At 41.4% G+C, this 16,361-nt stretch overlaps 1 protein-coding gene across 7 annotated transcripts in view; it reads left to right on the forward strand.

Moving 5' to 3' along the window:
• RALB (RAS like proto-oncogene B) overlaps positions 1-16,145 on the forward strand; it is a 44,336-nt gene extending 28,191 nt beyond the window's left edge. For 4 of the 7 annotated variants that reach the window (XM_005017505.6, XM_027461742.3, XM_072040757.1 and 1 more), the window contains 4 exons: positions 8,468-8,621; positions 9,953-10,161; positions 12,544-12,721; positions 14,247-16,145. In XM_005017505.6, coding sequence (XP_005017562.1) covers positions 8,508-8,621; positions 9,953-10,161; positions 12,544-12,721; positions 14,247-14,366 — 621 coding nt within the window. In that variant the 5' untranslated portion in view covers positions 8,468-8,507 and the 3' untranslated portion in view covers positions 14,367-16,145. Of the gene's footprint in view, positions 1-8,464; positions 8,622-9,952; positions 10,162-12,543; positions 12,722-14,246 lie in introns of all 7 variants that reach the window. The other 3 variants (XM_005017507.6, XM_027461744.3, XM_072040758.1) reach the window with 1 other exon arrangement.
• The last annotated feature ends 216 nt before the right edge of the window (positions 16,146-16,361 follow it).

Genomic DNA, 16,361 nt, shown 5'->3' on the forward strand with positions numbered 1-16,361 from the left:
GCCAGCTTCCTGCAAGTACCAGGAGCAGTCTGGCCAGGTACATCCCTACAACTACTTTTTAGCTGTAGTGGTGTTGGTGTCTTAAGATTTCCATTTCAGGTAATGCTTTGTCTTTTTGGAACAAAGAGCGTACTTCACGTGGTATCATGTACAATTTGCTGGTTACTTAGCACAGTAACATAGAAAATGGGATGCTGGTCTTACAGTTTTCTGGAAAAAAAAAAAAACTGCTTCTGTGGTGCCATCTGTGAAACAGTGAGGCAATCAGAGTATTAGTAACTGACTGTAGCTATCTAAATAGTGAGTGCTTTGTGAGAGGCTGGGGGGATTGTGATGGAGAGGGACCCTTCCCCTGGAGCGCCACTGTGGGGTGGCATTGCGTGCCCCACGGGGGGGGGGGGTTACACCTGTGGGCCTCTGTCTCTTCTGGGGAAGAAGTAACCCTGCTAGTGAGGGAAGGGGAGCGGTGTGCTTTGTGCTTGTCTACTTCATCGCTGACCTGGGCCCATACCTGTGTGACAGGGTGGTGCAGTAACGTGGCAGAGCTGGTAGGTTGCACCGTGTGAAGCAGGAAAGATACAAGGCTGCTGCTAGAATCTAAAAGGACAGGTGTGACACTAAAACTGCAATTCTTCTGTCTGCTTCCTCCTCCTGTGTTTGTGCCACTGCAACTCACGCTGCAGTCAGGACAGAAATTCAAGCTTCCAGATAGCGATGATCTGCTGAAGGCACAGGGCCATGTGGGTCTCTGTGTCTTGGTAGGGTGATGAGTTGCACTTTGACTCTGCAGCAGCCTGAAGAGGAACTGAGCAGCGTTACAGTTGACTCGTTAACAGATTTTTATGGTGCTTTCCCTGGGAAGTTGGTGCATGCTGGAGTTCTGGCAGTCTTCCCTCCCTTGCATTGTCTCTGTTTTCTGGCCTCCATCAGGATCTATAGGGAAGCCTGTAGGGGAAGCTGTCAGTTCATCTCCTTCCTCTGAGGAAGTCTGGATGGAGATGACTCACCTAATGACTGTAGGGCCACAGCGTGCTCAGGCTGTTTTCATGTATCATATCCCAGAAGAGTTCACCTTCAGATGGTGTGGTTTGGTAGATGAAGTGGAACAGCAGTGGAGACAGCCGTTAGCTTCTGTTCCTGCAGATGCTTCCACTGCTTGGTGTGCGTTCAGTGTGCAAGAATTAAATAGCAAAACCACGTTTGGTGTAGTGGCACTTGTACCACTGCGAGCTGCTGGTCACCTAGGCAGTTCTATGCACAACTAAGTAGCTATAATTCTGCTTAATGAGCTTGATTTTGGGATGAGCTGTATGTTTTGTTTGAGCAGGAATGAACTTGGTATCATTGCGTAGTCCAAGCTTGGCAGCAAATTGGAAAGGCTCCGTATAACTGTCCTCTTATTCTAATAACGTCTTTTAATGCCGCCTTCTGTGATTCCTCCCTTTGTTGACTGAATGCTCTTTGTATTTATAAAGACTAAGGGCAAGACAGGCACTGCTTTATTAAGCTGGGAAATGGAGATGCTTACCTAAACAGTCTGAGACAAAAATAGAATAATTGTAGTAGATTTTATACAGATCTGTATAAAGAGATCCAAGACCAAAATGAAGCAGCAGAAATAAGGCTTGCATTCTAGTGTCTGTATTCAGGCTCCAAATAAAACGAGTTGCAGTGCTGTGTGAGCATGTGACTGCAGTATTGAAAACAGTCCTGTTGCGATGACTGCATGCACTGATGGTCTCCTGATCTGTTGCTATCAGCCTGTTGAGAGCATTAACTTGGACCTTTGCAACCTTTAGTCAAATGCAGATATAAGCAGTTTTGGGGTGTGTAGCACCTTGTAAGTGCTATCTAAGGGCAGTCCTTCCTCTTCTTCAGTTAGCTGCACAACTTGTTTCTAGTCTGTTGCCATTTTACTTCCATTTGAGGGGAATTCTAAAAAGGTGACACTGAATTACCTTAGATGTAGGAGTATATATGTGTTTGTGTTCTGCTTCAGCATAGATCTGACATTAAGGGTTATTCTAAACAGCTGCCCCTTTAACAGTCAGACTGCCTGGTTTGTTCCAACAGATAGCATTGCTGCAGACTAGAACCATTGGGTAGGATTTGGATTATCTAATTCCAGGTTTCCTTGGCCAACAGTATTGTTGTAAGCAAGATTATCTTGAGATTACTGCTGGCATGCAAGACACTCATTCTTCTTAATGAATGATCTAGAATTGTCACCTACTGAATGATATGAGAGGGCATATTCAATCATTTTATCAGCAAGTAAATGCTGCTGTCAGATTTGCTGATGAAGCTGTAATATGTTTTTCAGAAAACTCAGTCAATGCTGGGCTGGGCTTGACAAGGGTGGTGAGGTCAATGTGCTAAGTATACACAAAATATACAAAACCACGCTTTTTTGTATACACAAAGAAGTGATCTCATTGAATTACAGAACACCTGGTCACCCAGATCTGAGGACAGCCTCAGTGTCCTCACTGAGTGGTTGCCTCAGCCTGGCTATAGCTTCTTGCAAAGAATAGGGAGCTAGACTGCATAGGTTGCTAATGTCATGATTGATTAAAGCAGCAACGTAGCTGGGTGTCTCTATTCTTCAAGTTCTACATAACTTCAGGTGTGCATATTTCACAAAAACACTGGAAGTCTCTGCATAGCAAGGTCATTCTTCTGCATGCAAATGTGTGGAGTCATGTAAGGTGATGCTGCCATTACAAATGTCTTTCTATGTGTATAGATTCTGTCTGTTGGGTGTAACTAGTAACTTAATTTTGATTGAAACTGTAGGTTTCAGTGCACCAAGTAAATGTATCCATTCTGTAGTTTTTCTGTAACATTCTGTAACATTTACAAGAGTTGGACTTGATGATCCTTAAGGGTCCCTTCCAACTCCGGATATTCTATGATTCTATGATTCTATGATTTAGGTGTAGTTTCCACTCCTTCCACCAAGGATCCAGTCTATACAGTGTATATTCCTTGTGTTTATGGAGAAGGTTAGTTCTGTGCCCTAGAAACTCTTATTTTCCCTTTTGTTATAAAGTATTGAGTGTCCCAAATCCATTGCTACCTTCTTGTCTGTTATTACTTGTGCAACTTCAAGACTTAATAGGTTTGCACAGGTTTAAAAAAAAAAAGCCTAATTATCAGAAGAAAATCTCAGGCTTGGGTTTTGCTCTCAGGCTCAGCCCATGCTCTGCAGCAGGGTGTTGGCTGTACCAGCACACCGTGAAGGAGCACGCTGTGAACAGGGGCAGGAACTTCCCCCTTTCTGCAGCAGGTTAAACTGCTGCCTCTACCTGCTCTGGAAGACATCTCAAGCCAAATGAGGTCCTTGATCTGGTTAAGCATGGCCCAGGAAAATCAATAGCCATGATCAAGAAGGTAGAAACGCCCAGCAGTAAATGGGGAAGGATACAGAGATATCCTAACAGGAAGAATTTGTGCTGAGCACTTCATAATGGTTAGTGTGAGAACCAATAACTGGAGATGTGCCAAGAGAAAATATTAGCTCTGTGAAAAAAGGTAGAGTAGCATTCTTTATTTTTAGCATGCATATCCCAAAATTCTTAGTAGCATTAAATATGCCAGTTAATCTCCAGTGAACTTGTTTTTATAGTTGAACTACCAGTTGGAGCGTTTACAGTCCATTGAAAGCTAATAGAATTTCAGTGCTTAAATATTTTCTGGATAGCCTCAGAACAGCTGAGGAGCTCTTACAGTTCATAGCTCAGTGAGATTGCTAATTAGTTTTGTGATCCAGGGAATTTCTGTGACTGCATTCTTGCAGGCGTATCACAGAACCAAACACCCCAAAGGCCCTAATTCATATTCTGATAAATGAGGATCACTAAAATAGTGTTGCAAAACTTTGTCCTTTCTGTGCTTGCTTTTGATGACATCATATTTAAGTCTTTAATAGGTTGAATACCCAGATTTTCCTATAAAAGTAGGTATCTGAAAGGTTTAACAAAGCTGCTCTGTCAAAGCTATTGGGCTAAGGGTTTCTAGAATCCCACTTTGAAATCCAAAGAATGGCTGCTTTCAGTGGCGGGGTAGTGATGAAAAGAAATGTCCAAGAATATCAGCTGCACAGTAAGAGAACAAGGGCCGATCTCAGTAATTTTGAGCTTAGAGCTCTATTTCAGTTTTTATATCTCAAACTGAATGGGAAAAACCAGAAGCGATTCCAATTAAAGCCTTTGGAGGTGTCTAGAATTTTTTTTTACTGTAGTAGCAGAGTGTCTGCTGGAAAGCAAGTAGACTTGCAAGTTTCTCATGTTTTTTTCTTCCATGTTTGGGTGGGCACTAGCAAAAGTGCTTCCTTTCTTGTGAAGCAACAAGTGCCGTATCCTTTCTTTAAGTGACTGTACAACCATGGAGCCTTAATGCCAATGAAATAAGGGATGTGAAAGTGTTGTCTGATTCAAAATGTAGGTGGTTATTTAGGAGTCATCTCTGAATCTCAGCATGAGGTGAGCCAGTCCTGTGTGTTGGCAGTGTTCTGGAAGAGCTTAACTGTTTAGGCTGAGAAGAGGGTAGAGAGATAAGCAAATTTGTTTAAACTTGGACTTCATTAAGCTGTTTGTACACTTAAAGTACTCAGTTCCCAGGGGCCAGCCAGGAAAGACACAACATTGTGCAGGTTACTCAGTGGTAGGAGGCCTTAGTTAACCTGGAGAAGTCACAATCTATGGGTCAGATGAGAGGGGGCTGAAATGGTTGATGAGCTTAAGGCTAGATTTTGGGGGTGGTACAGTTTGAATGCAAAAATGTGCTGGGCCACAGGCCTCATTCTGCCAGTAATATCTTCAGAAGTCTAAATAAAATCTTTCAGGAACCACTGTGGCTTGACTTGTAGCTCTTGTTGTTTCATGTGGCCAGTCTGTCTGATAAAGGCTTTGTTTTTATGGTCTAAAGAGCATCTTCCAGTAGTACCACAAAGCTTCTACTCTGTATATGGCTTTGTGTAAACTACTATCAAGTCCTGTTATCAACTCCTTTTCTTAGTCCTTTTCTTTTAAAGCAAATCAATCAGGTAATTACTTCTAGTTTCTTAAAGATGAAAGGCTTCCTGAAAAGTTCATGCTCTGGCCTAGACTCTAGAACTTTATTTCAAAGCAGGATGAATGGTATCCTGAAGAAACCCAAAGCCTTTCAGCAGGTTTATTTTTACAGCTCGTGATGTTTACCACACCAAGTGGAGCATGGTGTTCCACCTGAGGGTGGAATGACAGATTGGAGTGAAGGGCTGAAGGAAATCAAGCAGTATTTTAATGGCAACTACATTCATTACAAATTCTTCTAGATGTTGCACCATCAGCCTCGCTTTGCTCGGTTCTGCTTCCCCTGCCCAGCTGGGTCCAGGCTGCTTGCCCAGCGCTTTCAGGGAGTTCACTGAGATGATGTGATGTAGGGATGGTCCTGAGTTAGACTCCCATGTTTCACAACCCCTGTGTCAGAGGGTTCATGTAGTATTGACACTCAGAAGGTTTCGAGTGGCACTTGTAGTAGCTCTGCAGGGAGGGTTAAATACCTTGGCTGCCAAGAGCTGGGATAGATTTAAAAACAGTCAAATTGTGTGCTGCTGCTTGGCTTTTATGTATTATGCTTTGCTTACTAGTTGGGTAATGCTGTACATGAAGGCTGACCCTGCATTCTCCAATGCCCATTGAGTTGGGATGGGAAAGGAAGGATCTAAAATGTTCTTTCTAGTCAGTCTCTGAATGTGTGAAATGCAAACTGGGCAGAGAGAGAAACTGGATGGTGGAAGGGAGCTGTTCCCGTGATGTGGCCAGGTAAAGATGTGGTATCCCAACTGGCATATTGGGAAACTTGCTCTCTTCTCTTTGGGCTGGTAGTAAATCTTTCTATTCTAGTTGCGTATCACAGTGCAAGATTAGGAATCCCATTGTCTTGTGGCTTTCTACTGCTTGGTGTGGCATCTTCATATGCAGCAGCATTAAGTCTGTGTCACCAGAAAAAATGTGAACTTGAAAACCTCACTAGCTAATGCAGCAACCTTAGTGTGCTTCTCAAAGGTTTAAAAAGTCCCAATTGTACTGGTAAGTTGCTGGGGATCTTTTGGCTTTTCCAGAAAGCAGCCTGTCCACCACTGTCAAAGCCAGACTACACTTGAAATGGGACAAAATGAATTCCTCTAAGAGCACGCTGTGCTGTTACCCCAAACAATCTCACTGTGTGATCAGTCTGTAGCTTTTATGCCTTGGGTGTCTATATTGAGGCAAGTTGAATCTGACTTTTTTGTCTGTACAGCGTAAGTGGACTATAAGTGAAGAAAAAAGCTTTACAGCTGTAACTTCTGGAGGTCAGATGCTGTATGTTGGACTTTCTTGGGGTTTTCCATGCTTGCCTGCCAGGGAGCTGTATTCTCATCTGCTTTCTCTCTGACATCAGAGCTAAAATCACAGGTGTAGCCCTCTCCTGGCTTGGAACCTCTGGGATAATGTCTGAATTCGCTGTCCCAAATGCAAACTGTGTGTGCTGAACAAGAAGAATCTGTGAAAAGTCATCGGATCCCATTGCTGTACCCTTGGCTTGTGTATTAAGGAATGTCCTGGGTGAGGGGGCTGCTGTATAACAAAAGTTTACTGCAGGAAAATGCATGTTTTCACCTGCTGGTGTTCACCCTGAAATAAACGCTTGTTGCACTGCAAGTTAGTCATCTGTGACAAACGCATAGAGTGAAATACTCTGCATGGAGAAATGCAGGAACTCGATTGCTTGAAAGCGCTGTCCTGAGGGTGCTCCTCCATTGTTGGCTTGTTTGCTCTGGCACGGCCTGCACTAGACAATGAAAACTTGGTTTGAGGTGTTGCTTTTCAGAACAAAGTCGTGACAAGGGGGGGAGGCCTTCACAATTGGTGTATACCAGGATGGGTTGCCAGGAAGGTGGTAGAATTGCCAGTCCCCAAACGCTGGACATGTGAATGGAGCCAGCTGTTCTGAGGGAACTGTTGGGAACTGGCAATGCCCAGAGGTCCTTCCCAGCCTCTGTAATCCTACAGTGCTTGTAGGTTAACAACCCTTCAGTCCCTAGCTGGTTTTGTTTAGGACAGCTAGTTATCCTGAGGGTTTTTGCAATATAGTGCTTCATGTGACTGATGCTGTAGGCCTCATGTTTCCATCCGGTAGAACTTGATGGCATGGCACGGTGGTTGCAGCGTCTTCTAGAATTATTAGTCTAGACTAACTTGAGACCCCTGGTATGCCTGTTCATAGGTAAGTCTTGTGTTTCTGGAATAATGGACACATACAAATCAAGGCTGGTGTAGTCACTTTCCATAGTAATGTTCCCTGAATGGTTTTGCTGTTCTTTCTACAGCACTCAGCCATTATGTGAATATTTGGGTCCTGAGCTGTCCTGCTGTGAGGACATGAGTGTTGCTATCCTCACACTTCCATTATAGCAGTCATGTGTCTGAAGTACACATCCCTTTTTTTCCTCTCAGTGTGGGGATCGTGACTGGTGACACATCATTTTTTAATATCAATTACTTCTGCTTTTGTTCCCAGTGGGCTGTTCTTACAGAGCTGCTGCTCTGTGCTAATCAGTGTGGCAGCTGATGCTTGTGTTTCTCCATCCCAACTGCTGTGTCCAGCTACTCTTAAGTGCTAGAGACCTCTTAAAAAAAAAAAATACTACTGCCCCTAAGCACTTAGTTTGCATGGCACATAACAAACAAAGGCTTTTTAACAAGTACTTATTTATTGAAGCTTACTCTTCATGGTTTTGCAACATCTTGAGAAGAATAGGTACAGGAGAATTTCTTGCAGTAAAGTAGAATTTTCTCAAAAGCAAACGGCAGCATCAAAAGGTAGGAATTGCATGAAATAAATGCTAATGCCATCTCATAAGACTTTCTGTTGGAAGCTCTTGCAATTTGTTCCTGCCAGAACTTACTGTGAATCTCTGCTTTTTTTATTAGCCTACGTAGAGAAGAGATCAAAAGTTCTTTCTTCTCATAAGCAGATCTAAGGTATAGCTCTGTTAGTAGGCTGAAACTAAGCTGCATCAACATTAAAGAAATACTTTGGAAAGGCGTAAAGCCTTGTAACAAGAACTACAAAAACATTTAATTTCCTGTCAGTGGAAGCATGGTCTCCTTCTTTGGAAACATCTGTAGGTGGCAATTGCATAGGATGGGTTTACAAATGAGAGCAGCTTGTTCAGCTAGTAGCTGCTGTGAGAAACCTTCAGCACTTCTATTAATGGTCTTCTTGTTGCAGAGAAGACACTGTTCTGGTACCGCGTTTCTGTTTGTCTTTTAGATACCGGTGACTTGACTTGCTTCCCAGTGCATTGATAGCCTATTCTTCAGGCTTGCTGGGCAAGGTTTTAATCTGGTCTTTCCACAGTAATGCGATGCCTCCCCTGTGTGCTGCTGTGATGCCATTGATGTCATGGATGGTGACTGTTGCTTTTTTCTGTCAGCAGATCTAATTAGTTGCCTGGCACTTCTGTGGCAAACAAGACAATGGCTGCCAGCAAGAGCAAGAACCAGAGTTCCTTGGCACTCCATAAAGTAATTATGGTCGGCAGTGGAGGTGTGGGCAAATCTGCACTCACTCTCCAGTTCATGTATGATGAGGTAAGTAGTTTCAGTTCACCTTCTTTAAAGCACAAATGAATACATCTCACTAAACTTTTGTAGTTGGTCAGGGAGACTAAATGTAAGTAGCAAAAGGCCTAGTGACTTGAGTGGCCAAAGTAGAACATAGGAATAGACAAAGGATAATCTCTGGGGACCAAGGGTGACAAAATTGATGCTTTTCAAGGAGGGGAAAAAAGTCTTCAAAAGACATGCAGAATGTGAACTGGCTTGTCTGAGTGTTTGCAGAGGTAGCTAGCAATTGCCTTTGAAACTAATTTTGTTGCTGTTTCTTTTAGGCCAGTTAAGGTTGAAGTCAAAAATAAGCATTCTGGCTTACTCTGAGCCAGATGGAGAAGTAAGCGTGCTTAGAGAATGAGTTCTTCAGTAGTGATATACAGGAAGCTAGATCAGACAGTCCAGATTCATATGTGAATGAGTGCCTGACCCTGTAATTCAGGAGTTAGAATTTATTTGCAGGCTGTCCAATCATACTGTAGCAATGTGAGTATCTGAACAGGCTTAATCTATGGGGAGAGATGGTATAGGCACTGTTGTGGTACCTACACTGAGATAACCCAGGGTATCAGCTGGCTTGCTGGAGACTGGTCTCTGGCTTGAGTTTGGCATAAAGAAGTCTGTGGTGATGCCAGCTCGAGGGTGTGAACTTCCTGCTTGTACCTCTTCTAGCATGGTCATTAGAGAAACCCAGTCAGCCTGATCTCAGGGTCATGGTGCAGCCTTTTTGTTGTGCTTCAAGGTTGAGAAAAAGGAATTGGAAACGTAAGGAACCGATGGTGAACCTGTGCTGTTAGCACAGAACCACAAATTTAACTCAGTGGCTTTGTGGGTCCAATCAGTATTATATTCTAAACTACATGACTGTATAATTATAGAGCAGCTTTTCATGTTCAACAGTTGGATGCTGTCATCTACACCTACTGAAGCTTTGGTTAGCTATGCAGTCAAGTGAAATGCACTCAGAAATACTTTATTCTTGAAGTAGGAGATCTAGATAATGCAACCAGTTTATAAGCTGATAGCTTATTCTGCATCATTGACCCTTAAATTGTGCTGAAATTCAATAATTTTATTTATCAAGATCATTTCTCTTGACTAGGTGGGCTGGCTCTTAGATGTATTAAGTACTTAAATCAATTGCTTTTATAGTAAAACTAGAAAAAAAAAAAGACAGTGGAACTTTGTATCTGACTGAATTATGAAAAGGCTTTCAGGACTTCAGGTGTCACCAAAATGACAGAGTAGGCATGAACAAATATTGAGACCATGTGACAGTAATACTAAACACTAATCCTTCTCATCTCCTTCAGTTTGTAGAAGACTATGAACCTACCAAGGCTGACAGCTACAGAAAGAAAGTAGTTCTGGATGGTGAAGAAGTTCAGATAGACATTCTGGATACAGCAGGACAGGAGGATTATGCAGCCATCAGAGACAACTATTTTCGCAGTGGGGAAGGATTTCTTCTTGTCTTCTCAATAACAGAACATGAATCCTTCACAGCAACAGCAGAGTTTCGGTAAGTAATTCCTCTTCCAGGTGGGGGGGATACTCCTCTGACAACTGCTTTTAAAACCTACAGTCCTTTGTCCTTTACCCTTTATCATTTGGTCAATAAAAGTGGCAATACAATCGTTGTGCTCTCAGTAACTGGTAACTAAAACCACTGTACCTAGCCTCTGGCTATAGTTGTCTTCATACCTTCAACTTGTGAGTACATTATGCCAGCAGCAACTTCAGACAAATAACAGATTCTTGGACTCCTAAAAATGTATGTATTCAAGCCAATTTTCAGTCTTTGTGGATGTGGAGTTTAATTATCTTAGAGCAGTACTTCTGGAATTAAGTCTGCCTTTTGGCCAGGTTTCAGACTCTGTTGCTTACTGCTAGAAGCAGGTGCTCTAAGGAAAGGAAGGATTAGACTCCACTCTCAGGTATGGATTGATGCCAAACAAGGGTTGGCAGCCAAGCAGAACTATTGTAGGCAGACGTATTCCTAGAAAGACGCACAGTGGTAGTAAATGCTTCCATTTTTGTTCTCAGGATTAGTAGTTCTAATGCAAAAATCAGCACCAGACTGAGCACAGAAACCACTTGTGTAGTGTAAAAGAAAAATGGGTTTTAATCCAGTGTTCTGGTCTCAGAGCTCATGTATCTAGGTTCTTCAGGGCAAGCGTTCTGGCTCTTCTACATTGAGGCAACAGCTATTAGCAAGAGATAATCCAGAGATTCCCTAAGACATCTGTGCAACTTGAAGTAAAACTTGCCACAACACAGGGAACATGTTAGGAATTCTTTGCCAGATGAAAAGCTCTTTATCAGTCTGGTTTATGTTAATTTTGTTTTAGTGATGCAAGATTAACAGATAATTGGAAATGTAAGTGCTGGTGCTAAGCAAGGTAGACATTTTTTTTAAAGCTATAGCAAATTCTCCTTGCACTCTAGGACTTTTAGTCCAGGTTCTTAATGTATTATACAGTTCCAACAGTAATAGTGGACTGCATAATCTCCTAAAAGGTACAAAAATGTTGTTCGTACATCACATACTTTGACTTTTGCTAGGCTTTACAAAGGTGATGGTCATAGGGAACACGCTAGAGCTGTTCTGCTTGATATACTCTGTTCGGATTACTTAAAGGTGCAAAGCAGTTAAGGTGTTGTAGGATTTGAAACTGAGTGTTCAGGCTAGACTCGTCTTAGTGACAGACAGAGAAAAAGTCAGATACCATTCAAAAACAGAAAATTAGAAACTTCCTGGAAGTACCTAGCCTGCCTCTTGGCTTGTGTGCTTAACTGAAATGTAAGGGTAAACCCAAGGCTTAAGGCTTTGGATGAGAAGGAGTGCTTATCTTGGCAGTCTGTTTTTTGTAAGACTTCTTTAACTAGGTTAACCATGTGTTGGTTCAAGATTGCAGAATGTCAAAACAATAAAAAGGCAGTGCTGGCCCTCAAGGTGAACAAGAAGGACCTGGAAGGTCTGAGCTGGAGAATCCTCTACTTTTCAATGGTTTAGAAGAAAACTAAATAGTCCATTTAACTAATTTCATTATTTATTAAGCTGATATGTAAGAATTGGCTGCTTGAAAAACTATTCTTCAGGAAGAAAATAACTAAAAACTAAAAATAGTCTAAAAATAAGTACACACTGGTACAGTTCTTCCAGAATCCTAGATGGACAGCAACACATCAGTCTGGTCTCAATGTGTTTTATTCCAGTAACAGCACAGGCTTTGAGATGGACATGCAGCATTGCTCTGTGTCCTTTCCCAGATGCTGATAGGTCCTTTTTGGATGAAACAGGATAGCAAGGTTAATTCTGATGGTTCACTTTTTTCTAGATGGCTTTGTTTGAAAGATATGCTAGCCCTTTAGTTTGGTATTATTAATCAACTTTCTCCTTTGTGCAAGGCTTAAGTAGCATTAAGAATAATATCCTTGCCAGCTACTCATGATGTTCTCAACCTACTGTTTTGGCAAAGCTTTGATGTTACCTGGACCTGTATTGAGGTGGGATGCAGATTGGAACCTGAGGGCAGTGGCTGAATGCTTACTGAAATTTGGCAAATATTGTACTTGCACTTTTTTCCTCGTTCGGTTGTGAACTCCTGTTGTGAGTTGTTTTCTACCACACAACTTCTCTTTTAGACCCTGGGTAGCAAAATTTCCAGCAAAAAGGAATAACAGCCTTCCTGAAAATGTGAGGATTTGTTTAGTGTAAAGCCTGTGGCGTTAGTATATTAAACTTGGAATAATATAAAGTGCATGTTCAACTGTTGGGAATGACTTAAGTACTGTTGTAAACACCAAATAATGTGCAGGCCACATGATCCACTGTGTAAAGGGTAGGTGTTTTTGTTGCTGCCACTAACACGTTTTTATTTTTGAATACCTGGTGCATTAGGGAACAGATCCTGCGTGTGAAGGCCGAAGAGGATAAAATCCCTTTACTGGTAGTAGGAAACAAATCTGATTTGGAAGAGCGCAGACAAGTGCCTGTAGAAGAGGCTAGAAGTAAGGCAGAGGAATGGGGTGTGCAGTACGTGGAGACTTCTGCCAAAACTAGAGCAAATGTAGATAAGGTAAGACAAATTACTTGCTTCTGCTAGAGTTAGATTGATATGGGTTGTTTAATAGCTGAGTGATGAATTCTTAATTCTGGCTGGAACAAAAGCAAATCCCCACAGCTGAATCTCTGAAAGCATAGGTTATTAGAAATGAACTAATTTACTAGAATATGTACGTAGAAGTAAATACATAGCTCAGACTAGCTAGAGGCCAGTACAAGGTAATACTACTGCCTTGTTTTAAGTGTTGGTACTTGAACCAGCTTTCCAACCAGGTCTATTAGCTATAGGTACTTATAAACTCTTCCCCCCCGCTTCCTTACAAAGCTGTGCGGTGTGGCTAATGGTAAAGCTTGATTCTCGTGTTTTGCCAAGACTGCTCTGAATTGACAGGAACTCTTCCTGCAGCGTCCCTGACCTTTTTTGACTTGTACACCCTGGTCTAGGATAATCATGACATGTTTCTGCAGCTTGTTTCTTAATTAAGCATTGTTGGGGTATTCTGGATGAGAGATGAGTTAAGACTATTGAGTGTTCACCTAGTAGGAAAAATAGTTTCAAACCTCTTCATGATATGTAGTTAGGGGGGTTCTTGAAGATGGTGTCCTTTTTCTTCACTGTGGACTTCACTAGTCCACAGAAGATAACTGGAAATTTACTGTTGGGCCCCTAAGGACTCTGATGATAGTTTGGTATTCTGTGTTTGTTTCAAGATTACAACTTGTAAGCAGCTTTCTGCTTGGCCAAAGGATGTTGGCAGCTAGCTAAACTCCAAGGGTGACGGTGTTGTTGACAGTTTGTTAGCTTGCTAATAGAAATATTGTTGGTCCACAACTTACATAAATAAAAAGCTTCTATTATCTCATTGTTTATTAAAATGGTGTATTTAGAGACAGACTCTTTAAGAGACAAAGGGATTGAGACAACTCTTCAGATGTCTTCCTTATAAAGGACATACCATAACTTAAACTTGGTCAAAAAGCATTCTTTAACATGTGCTGTTACTAGAAAGTCAGACTACTGGATATTAACAGAAATATAGTTGTATGTCTAGATCACACTAGCATGGTGTTACAGACCTCTCCTAGCTCCTGGGTAGCTTACGTGATACACAGGTTATATTATGTATATTATGCAGCGGTGTGTGTGCTCGTATAACTACATGGAAAGAACTGAACTAAATACTTTGGCTAATGCAAGTGATTTGTCTGGAAATGTTTGTAGGGCACACACAAATATCATGAGCTCTGAATGCTACTTCTGTGCAAGAACAACATTCAATAAAAAGCTCTTAAAACAGGGCTGCTGAATGATTTGGGAGCCAGTTAAGATAGAATTATAGAACAGTCTTGCTTCTTTGCTGCTGCTTCAGATAGTACAATTTTGCTGTTGAGTCTGTCACTGGGGTATATGTCTAGATTCAATTCTGCTGTTAGATACTGTGTTGTACTACGTCTTTTATGGGCTACTGTATTGGGTAGCAACTCTCTGCCTTCAGGTGACAGAACTTGATTAATCTTTCTTTATTTTCCCCCCTTAGGTATTCTTTGATTTAATGCGAGAAATCAGAGCAAAGAAAATGTCTGAAAACAAAGACAAGAATGGCAAGAAAAGTGGCAAGAACAAGAAAAGCTTTAAAGAAAGATGCTGCTTACTGTGATGCTTGGGAACTGTAAATATCTATCTACAGGTGGCATGGATAAGATACCACTAAGGATATAGGGCTGGATTCATGAAAGGAAGTCTGTATTGACTCCCTTATCTCTTGCTTTGCATATCATACCTTCAAAATGTGAAAACAGAACTTTGAAACCATTTCTGGTATCCAACAAAACCTATGCCTATGTAGACTGAAATGGGCTCTGTCTTCCTAGTGTCTTTCAGAACTAGAAACATGCTGAATTTCAGAACTACAATCATTCTGTGTGGTTATACAAAGTTCTTTTCGTATTAACTTCCTGGTTTACTTTAATGTCTCTCAGAATGTTTCTCTTGAACCTCTACTGGCCTTAAGAAACGCAGCTGTTCAGGTTCAAACAATTTTTCACTGTTGCCCTACTTGATGTTGCAAACGGCAGAAAAGCCAGATGACAACTGGTAAGAGTTTGAGTCTCCATCTTCTGTCAGTGGTCACTGATTTCTTATGCTGAAATCTGCTTGTTTCCTTCCTACACTCCACTTAAATAGCAACTGACACTTGAGTCAACTCAAAACAAAGTTTCTTCCATATTCTGTTTAGTCAATACAGCATTCATGAATCAAGCCTATGGACTCACTTCAGACTTATTTAGGTAATAAAAACTATGATATTTAAATACTGGTCAGATGCATTCCCCGCTGGTCCATCTTCTCATCCTTAAATTAGTGGTATGGGGTGAGAAAATGACTCAAGCCTTTCTTCAAAAGGAATAGTGTTGTCACAGTCTCCTAGAAATGTCCTGGGTTTCTTCCATGTTTTGTGGCTAGACACGATTGCACTCATTCTACATTGGTCATCATTCCCCTTCGTACTGGAACAGTGAAAATCAGTGTTCACGTGTTTTGTTTATATTAAATCCACGATCATGATGGGAAAGTGGGAACATCTGCATCCATTCCATGTCTTACTGAAAACAGACCTCGAGTAAGGGTGGGTCACAACACAGTCATGAGTTGGAGTAGGTGAGGCATACGTGCTACCTCTCAGTGATTATTTGCACGGTTGCAGAAAGCAAATGGAGTTAAGCAGTTGCCACATCTGTTACTCACTTAATTTTATATGTACTGTTTCTGATGCACAGCAACCTAGCACATGGAGATGCATGTTGAGTTTTGCTGTCAGTTATGCAATGGTGGTCATGTTTTAGTCAACAAAAAACAGCCTAAAAATGGAAGAGAAGTCATTTCTTAGCAGGTTCTCTTGTCAGCTGACTGAACTGTGTTTTCTGATGCAGTTTAAATTAAGTGCAGTTGCCAAAAAAATACTTCTGTCACTGTTGTAGAAAGTAACTGTCTCTTCTGTTTGTAGAGTCTCTCAATGAATTATGGATATCTTCCATTTTGAAGGAGTAGACAGACTTGAAAAGTAGTGACTGTACCTTGCTTTTTAACTAGATGCTTAAAACACCCTTGGTGAAAGGATAATGCTATGTGGTTGTTCAATGAAGCACACTGCAGCACTAAATTAACAAATATTTTTTTCTTGAGGTAAAAGAGTGGTAAATACTGTTCTGTACTTCATACTGTAATTTGAAGATGGAAAACATTTTTAACATGTACTAGATTGCTCTTGTGCATTCAGTGTCTGAACTGTGGAGGAAAACTGTTAGATATCAGAACTTCTGGTCTGAGGTTTTACAGGGACTTATCACAAACTCATCGTCTTCCATAATTAGTCTAACATGTCAGGCAACTCATTGGATTGGGGAAAATGTACTAAATAAAAGGTGCTGTAATCTTCGTTCATGTCACGTTTAATTCCTTGTCTGTTAACGTTACCTTCTGTGCACAGAAAGAATGGTTACCAGTTCTGGAAATATTTCTTGTAATGCCATGGTTGGTATCACAAAGCCAACTTACAATAGAATTGTGAGGCAGAGCCTGTAGGAGCCTGGTGGCTTACAGAACCACTTGACCAGTATCTGTCTGAAATCTAAACACCTAATGGGACACTTGG

The sequence above is a fragment of the Anas platyrhynchos genome, chromosome 7 (assembly GCF_047663525.1).
Source record: "Anas platyrhynchos isolate ZD024472 breed Pekin duck chromosome 7, IASCAAS_PekinDuck_T2T, whole genome shotgun sequence".
NCBI classification, from domain to species: Eukaryota; Metazoa; Chordata; class Aves; order Anseriformes; family Anatidae; genus Anas; species Anas platyrhynchos.